At 42.3% G+C, this 7,919-nt stretch overlaps 2 protein-coding genes across 7 annotated transcripts in view; one reads left to right on the forward strand and one right to left on the reverse strand.

Annotated features, from left to right (window-relative positions):
* Nucleotides 1-2,849, reverse strand: part of AMMECR1L (AMMECR1 like) — a 19,201-nt gene extending 16,352 nt beyond the window's left edge. The window contains exons 1-2 of one of the 3 annotated variants that reach the window (XM_011363671.2): nucleotides 2,713-2,849; nucleotides 1,176-1,285 (exon numbers count right to left, since the gene is read on the reverse strand). The gene's annotated coding sequence lies outside the window, so the exon portion shown is untranslated. Of the gene's footprint in view, nucleotides 1-1,175; nucleotides 1,286-2,712 lie in introns of those variants that run through there. The other 2 variants (XM_023532672.1, XM_023532671.1) reach the window with 2 other exon arrangements.
* The window catches only part of LOC105294453, a 30,346-nt gene continuing 23,840 nt past the window's right edge, over nucleotides 1,414-7,919 (forward strand). For 3 of the 4 annotated variants that reach the window (XM_023532674.1, XM_023532673.1, XM_011363668.2), the window contains exon 1: nucleotides 2,747-3,011. In XM_023532674.1, coding sequence (XP_023388442.1) covers nucleotides 2,782-3,011 — 230 coding nt within the window. In that variant the 5' untranslated portion in view covers nucleotides 2,747-2,781. Of the gene's footprint in view, nucleotides 2,218-2,746; nucleotides 3,012-7,919 lie in introns of those variants that run through there. The other variant, XR_002781215.1, reaches the window with a different exon arrangement.

The raw sequence follows: 7,919 nt of genomic DNA on the forward strand, positions 1-7,919 counted from the left end.
GGGCATGACCTTATAACAAAGAAAACAGATTTGTGAGGTAGGAAAGAGACAAAGAAAAATAGGGTCTCTGAATTTCCTTCTCTTATTTCCTTAGTGTCCGGATGTCCATTCCATTCAAGCTTTATAAAGAAGAGAACATATTGTTTCCTTTGTGACAGAGTTAAACTAAAATTCAATTTAATTATTGTATTATATGAGTAGAGAAATTGCACCTGAACTGTAATTCTGGCCTACTATGGAACTATTCTAAAAATAGTCAGGTGAAAAACCCACAAACATTCTGATAATCATTTCAAATAATCATTTCTATATTTTTGAAACCTCATCATATACATCATACACATACCCAAAAACACTTGCTAGGTGAAATTTTTCTCTGAAAAATATATACATACCCATATAACTACTTTTTAAAAAGTTTTAGAAAAATGCACAGGACTATACATTTTCACTTCAACTTAAGAAAAAATGAATATAGAAGTCAAACGTTGTTTTGTTTTCAGATCCCCTCCCTTAATGTGACCTATGGCAAGGGGCCAGATTGTTTTAGGCCTCAGTTCTTCCATTTGTAAAATGAAAATATTTGTTCTCTGCCTCCCTCACAAAGGGTTTGTGAGGCTCCATTAAGATGTGAAGCACTCTGAAAAACTCTCTTACGAGTGTTATTAATAAACTCAAGGGACACAACAGTAGTAAAAAATTTTCCAGAACTTTGTTAACAATTTCCAAGATGACAGTATCACCATAGCAGATTTAGGGCGAAATGTTCCAAAAATCTCTGAAGATTATAACTGCACGGAAGAGACCCAATAACTGACTTTGATAGGAACTGCATTAACCTTTGAGTTATGATCTTTGTTTGTCTTAAAAAAAAGAATTTGGGAAGAGGACAGAGCCAGACTTATATATTAAAACATAGAGGGCAAGTATAATGCTGTACCACCATCTACATCACTCTAATGGGATTATAAACAATAAATTATCTTCACATATTTAAATTATTTTAGAAGCAAGTGGAAGGAACTTCATCAACATTAGGACCCCCTCATAGAAGTAGAAAAATATATGTCAACAAAGTAAACCTACATTTTAAAGTCCTAACAGAGGCCTAAGACAAAAAAAAAAAAAAAAAAGCAACAAAATTCTATTCTAAGTATGTCCAAGTTAATACTCACTGAAAGCAGAAAGTTTGTACTGCCAGGGGAACAGCTATAACAGAGGAGGGGAGCTATTTTGTCTCTGAAATGAATTTTCTTCCTTCCGATTCCATTCCTTCTTCCTGTACCTAAGATGGAAATGCAGGTGCAGTGAATGAACAAAATCAAGGTAGTGCAGAGGTAAGAGATGGTTTTTGAAAAACTACAACTCAACAGAGCAATTTCTTAAAAAAAAAAAAAAAAAAAGCTAAGGAAAAGGCTCTCCTTACTTCAAAATCTAAATGTAAGGTGGCAATGGCAGTCCCACACACTGAATCACCTCATCCTTGGCGTCATTACAAGAGAGGACACTGAGGATCAAAGGTTTTATTGAACCTGAACATGAGACAGACATTAAAACTTCCTCTACCACTACTTTAGATCAAAACTTGCTCTCAGGCCAAGATATACCATTTCGAGACTCTGCACTGGTTTCAGAATACAAACATATTCCCAAATTCTCTGCAAAGATGGTGCTGAAGAACTACTGGACAGCAGGCCAAGGTCCTGAGGACAGGCCATCCTGTCACTCCAGATGGAGATAACTGTTGGTAAATTCATCTTTATTCTTAGTCTTGCACAAATCTCTTCATAATCTCTCGCTAACTCTCCTCACTCTCCCCAGTAGTAGAGAATTGACCTATTCCCAAAGAAGTAAACAGGAGACTCCAGGCCCCACCCACTCTATCCAAGAAGAGGGCAGTGAAAGAGGATAGGCCCACAGGGATAAGAGGAAAGGAGTGTGGTAAAGTGAGAAGTTCAGATCAGGACACGGAATGGAAAAGGGCAGCGAATGAAGGGCAAACTCCACAGACTGGAAGCAGAGAGGCATAAAATCCTAAGAGTATAAGGTGGAGAGACAATGAAAACTGAGGCAATAGGTGGATAAGAAAGGAGGCTGAGGTTGGCAAAAAAGAACAGAGGAAAAGAAAGCGTGCGTGTGAAAAGAGAAGCAAGAGAAGGACAAGACAGAGTGGGGAAAGGAAAGGCCGGGAAAAGTAGGCCAAAAGAAAAGGGAAAGGTAAGAAAAAAAGGAGTGGGAAGGAGAGTACGAAGAGCTGGGAGGAGTTGGGGACACGACCCAGCGACGGGTAGGGCAGCGAGGGCCAAGCCGCGGGGGTGGAATCCAGACACCCGGCGGGGGAGGGGGCGGGGGAAGGGCCGCCAGGCGGCGCCGGAGACCACCAAACTTTATGCGGACCCGAGACTGTTTCGTGGCGGGCGTGCGGAAAGGAGCGGGAGCCTCGCCTAGTGGCCAGGGCACGGGCGTCCGCCCGCTCCCTCCCCAGCAGCACCTCCCAACCTCCGCACTCAGCTGGGACACGCGGCCCGCAGGCCTTGCCCGCCCGCCGCCTCCTCCCACCGACGCCCGGGAGCCCCTCCCCCACGCTGCCCGGACCCCAGGGGTACGCGCCCCGGCTGCTCCGCTCGACCCGCAGAGGGGGCCCGGTGGGCCCGGCGGTGGCGGCCCGAGGGAGTTGGGCCCGGCGGAGGAGGTGCATCCTGAGTTTCTCACCTTCTCTCCTGGCCCAGGCGCAGCCGGGGCGGACGGGACCTCTCGCGCTCTGCCTTCTCCTCCTGCTTCATGGAGCCATGCGCCTGGGTGGGGGCTCTCGAGAGAAGCGGGCCCGCGAGCAGGCCAGATGCGCGGGCAAGGCGGGGCGGGGCGAGGCGAGGAAGGCCGGCTGGGCGGACGGAGGAGGAAGCGACAGGCGGTGGCAGGAAGAACTGGAGGTATTCCGCTAGCAGCTGGAGGACTGAGTCGAGCCGGGGCCCGAGTCCTCCGGTATCCCAGCAGCCACCAGAGGCAGTGAGGTAATGGAAGGATAGAGTGAGTCCTCCAGTGGACCACACGCCCTCTAAGCAAGCCGCGAAAACCATAGAGATCAGGGCACCGCCCGAGCACCGCCCCGCTACTGTCACGTGGCTTGAGTCCGCACACTTTATTGGCTGGAACCGCTGGATTGAATTTGGCAAGCTTCTTTGCTTTGGTGGAGGCGAGTCCCCGGTAGTCGGAATAGAGGGGGATGCGCAGCGAGGGTCGATAAGAAGCTGGCGGGCCCGCAAGCGGCCGAGAGAGTCGAGCACGGCGCTCGCTGTCAGGCCAGCCGGTGCAGTGCACGCCGGGAGTTGTAGTTCGTGCTCGAGTGGGCGGGCGGCGTTGTCCGCTACGCGGCCAGGGCGCCCAAAGCCGGCGGCCACCGAAATGCCGGTCCTCGCTGCTTGGTTCTGTCCCACTTTAGGGGCCAACCTTTAGCTGCTCACGGCTTTTCTCCACAAGCGCCCAGGCTCACGTTGCCTCACCCGATCTAGCCACAGCCTTCCAAAGCAGGAAAGGGCGGCTCAGAGCACCTTTAAATTAAGCCGACCCACTAGCACGGCCAGGCCCACAGGTTTCCAACCACAGTGCCAGCTTCGTGGACCGGGAAGGGCAAATTACACCCAGTTTTGGGTGGTATCCTTAGTCCACCTCTCTGTCCTGACCCCCTTGAATCCCTAGGTTGGAAGTGACTTAAGTGGAATTACCCACAGTAGAGGATAACTCAGTACACCTACTAAGCACAGTCCTCAGAGCTAGCAGAGCAAAAGCCTCAAAAAGAACAAAACATTTTCTAAAATTAAGAGTAAATTATTTTAATTTTACATACTTGCTATTTAATTTGAGTTGATGATTTAGCATTTTTATTTTTAATTACGGATGAAGTTGCACTAAGTCTTCTTTGCACCCTGCTCTGTCACCCTAACCACTTCAAACTGTAGGCCTTGCAGCGTGTGCATGCTGTGTTTAAAGCTATGCCCGTCTCGTTAACACAGACTCCAGCCCACAGACTGCTTTATGTTTTGCTATTCTGTTTATACACAAAGGAATCTTTAACATGTTTGTCCTCAAGGAGCAAAGAAAAATATCTAATATAAAATGCAAAATGTACTAAAGTATAAGATCAATACTACAGACTTGTAGCGTAATTACCTATGGAGACTTTTAGCATAATTACCTGTAGGCGGCAAACCCACAAAACCCAGAGGTGCTTGGTGTCTGGTGCCTCTTGGACCTGGGGCTGTCAAAGAGACCTGGCAAAGGACACCAGAGAAAGGAAGAGATTGGGGTGCTTTGTACAACAGGAGGTGACTTTTTTTTTTAAAGCGATTTCTATTGCAGTTTTTATAATTCCTCTCAATCTTGACACACTTATCTGCTCTTGAAGCCATATGTGTCCGTTTCTAACTTCTTTCTGTCTGAAAAACTACAAATTCGATGGTTATCTGGCCTAGTGCCAGAAAGGCAGGAGGCCGCACTCCAGAGGTCAATTTTTTTTTTTTTTCTGAATAAGACCGAATCCTGACTTAAAATAATAAATTTCACATAGTGAAGTTCTTTCCAGCCGAAAGTATTAAAACATGGCATCTGGAAAAGGGCCTTAGTCTATTGTTCCCAGGGTAGTACTATATCATCATTAAACAGCCCACAGATAAGAGAGTTATTGGTCCCTGGTTATCAAGCTGCCAGGAGATAAATGATGGAACTAAGTTGGACTTGAAACACTCTCAAATTAAAACAAAAAGAAACCTTGCTTTGTGCTATCAAAAAGGCATTTTATTAAGAAGTAGGACCTAGATGCTGCTGCTTTTATTTAATATTGAAAGGCAAAGGATCAGGATTTTTAGAAAGTTATTTGGACACATTTAACATCAAGCAACAGTCTGAACTGATGTAAAGATAAAACAATGAAATCATGAATCGGAGGAAGAAACTGAGGGCAATATATGCCATAAATATGGAAGAGGCTACGTCTTATTTATGTTCTCATTTCCTACACATAATACAGAACCTGGTACATAGTAGGCATACAATAATTATTTGAAGCCTGAATGAGTAAGTGAAGAAGAAAGTCAGCAAGCAGTGTAATGTAAGAGACTAGATCTTAATTGTTCCCACCAGAAAGTGCACTCTGGAATCAGACTGCATGGGTTTAAATTCTAGCCCTGACTCTGAATACCTGTGAACCTAGGACGATGACTCAATTTATCATCTAACTCAGCATTGTAGCAGTATCTAACTCAGCATTGTTATAATTTAAATGAATGTATACATATAATGTTATAGGATTAGCATGTCAAAAATGCTCAATATCTGTGAGCCTCATTAATTTTAGGGTATAGTTTTAAGTGCGAAATTAGCCTGCACACCAGACATACACATTCTTTTGGATTTGCACCTCAGATAAGCAATGCATTGATATGATAAAGGCATTTGCCAACCTATATTAATATATTGGTTTCATAGAAGAAGATATTGATGGGTAATAGGTTTCATCTGTCCCACTTCCCAGATTGACATGAGTCTGGTCTTGGTAGGAGATAGAGTCTGAATCTGTGCTCTGGTCTCCACAAAAGGGAGAGAAAGAGAGACTCTAAGCTCCAGAGGTAGTGCCTATCTCCTTTGTATCCTCTACAGAATAAGTTCAGTTGGATACTTAAAAGGGATGATGAATACTTATCTGATAAAACAAATCTTTATCTGAATATACAAATGTGTACATGGGTTGAATATTTCAGAAATATGAAGTAGTTTAAATAAACTGATAAGACTCAGTATTTTTTTTATGGTAGAGTTAAACTATATTACTCTGAGATATGTTTTCAAACTGTGTATGTCACTTTGGTACACAATTTAACATCGTTGGGTGAAAGGGCCGTATATGTAAAGTGGCCCCCAAATGGTGAAAGAGCCAAGAGACCAAAGAATGAGGCAGACAAGTCCAGTATGTTGGTTAATGAGTTTAATAGGGAATTTACATACAGAAATGTGGTCCCCAGGGGCAATAGGACATTTAATTAATTTATTTATTATTTATTGTTTTTAAAAGAAGAAATAATTTAAAATTTATTTTCCCCGTCTACCTCCCCCCTTCCACCTCCCCCCTACATCTCTGGTAAATACTAGTTCATTATCTATGTCCATGAGTCTCTGTTTGTCCTGTTCATTTGTTGCTTTTAGATTTATATCTCACTTGTGATTTTCAACTTTTTCTGCCTGGCTTATTTCGCTTAGCATGATTATTTCAAGGTCCATCTATGTTGTTGCAAATGACAGTATTTCATCTCTTCTTATGGCTGAGTAATATTCCATTGTATATATGTACCACAGCTTCTTTATCCTTCTTTGTAGGATAGATGATTGGCTAAAGAAGCTGTGGTACATACATACAACTCGATTGCTTCCATGTCCTGGCCACTGTGAATAATGCTGCTATGAACATTGGTGTGTAAATATCCTTTGGATATGGGTTTTCAAGTCTTTGGGGGTAAACACCCAGTAGAGGGATTGCTAGATCATATGGTAGATCAATTCTTAATTTTTTGAGGAACCCCACACTGTTTTCCATAGTGGCTGTACCAATTTGCAGGCCCACCAGCAGTGTATGAGGGTTCCTTTTTCTCTGCATCCTCTCCAGCATTTGTCCTGTTGATTATAGCTATTCTAACAGGTGTGAGATGGTATCCTTCTGGTTTTGATTTGCATTTCTATAACATCTAGTGATATTGAGCATCTTCGCATATATACATTGGCCATTTATATGTCTTCTAGGGAGAAGTGTGTGTTCAGGTCCTCTGCCTATTTTTTGATTGGATCGTTTGTTTTTTTTGGTGTTATTGAATTGTATAAGTTCTTTGTATATTTTGAATATTAGGCCCTTATCAGAGGCATTGCTTGCAAATACATTTTCCCATTTGGACGGTTGTCTCTTTACCTTGTTGACAGTTTCTTTTGCTGTGCAGAAGCTTTTTAGTTTCAAGTAGTCCCATGCATTTATTTTTGCTTTTACTTCTCTTGCCTTTGAGGTCAAATTCATAAAATCCTCTTTAAATCCAAGGTCCTTGAGTTTAGTTCCTATGTTTTCTTCTGTGCATTTTATTGATTCTGGTCTTATATTAAGGTCTTTAATCCATTTTCAGTTAATTTTGGTGTGTGGTGATAGACAACAGTCTAGTTTCATTCTTTTGCAGGTGGCCTTCCTGTTTTCCCAGCACCATTTATTGAAGAGGTTTTCCTTTCTCCACTGTATGTTTTTGGCTTTTTTTAATCAAAAATTATTTGCCCATATGAGTATGGGTTTACTTCTGGTCTTTTGATTCTGTTCCACTAGTTCGTGTGTCTGTTTTGCTGCCCATACCATGCCATTTTGATTACTGTCACTTTGTAGTATAATTTGAAGTCAGGCAGAGTGATGCTTCCAGCTTCATTCTTTTTTCTCAGGATGGCTTTGGCAATTCGGGGTCTTTTGTGCTTCCATACAAATCTGATGATTTTTCATTCTATTTCTTTAAAAAAATGCTGATGGGATTTTGATGGGGATTGCATTAAATCTTTATAATGCTTTAGGTAATATGGTCATTTTAACTATGTTGATTCCTCTAATCCAAGAACAATCCAAATGGAAAGAAATATCTCCCCATTTCTTTGTATCTTTTTTGATTTCTTTTAATAAGGTCTTCTAGTTTTCATTATATAGGTCCTTCACATGTTTCGTTAGATTTATTCCTAGGTATTTGATTCTTTTTGTTGCAATTGCAAAAGGAATTATTTTTTTCACTTCTTATTTTGACACTTCATTGTTAGAGTGTAGGGATGCTATGGATTTTTGAACGTTGATTTTGTATCCAGAAACTTTATTGTATATGCTTATTGTTTCTAGTAGTGTTCTTGTGGAGTCTTTAGGG

The sequence above is a fragment of the Pteropus vampyrus genome, unplaced genomic scaffold, assembly GCF_000151845.1.
Source record: "Pteropus vampyrus isolate Shadow unplaced genomic scaffold, Pvam_2.0 Scaffold87, whole genome shotgun sequence".
Taxonomy (NCBI): Eukaryota; Metazoa; Chordata; class Mammalia; order Chiroptera; family Pteropodidae; genus Pteropus; species Pteropus vampyrus.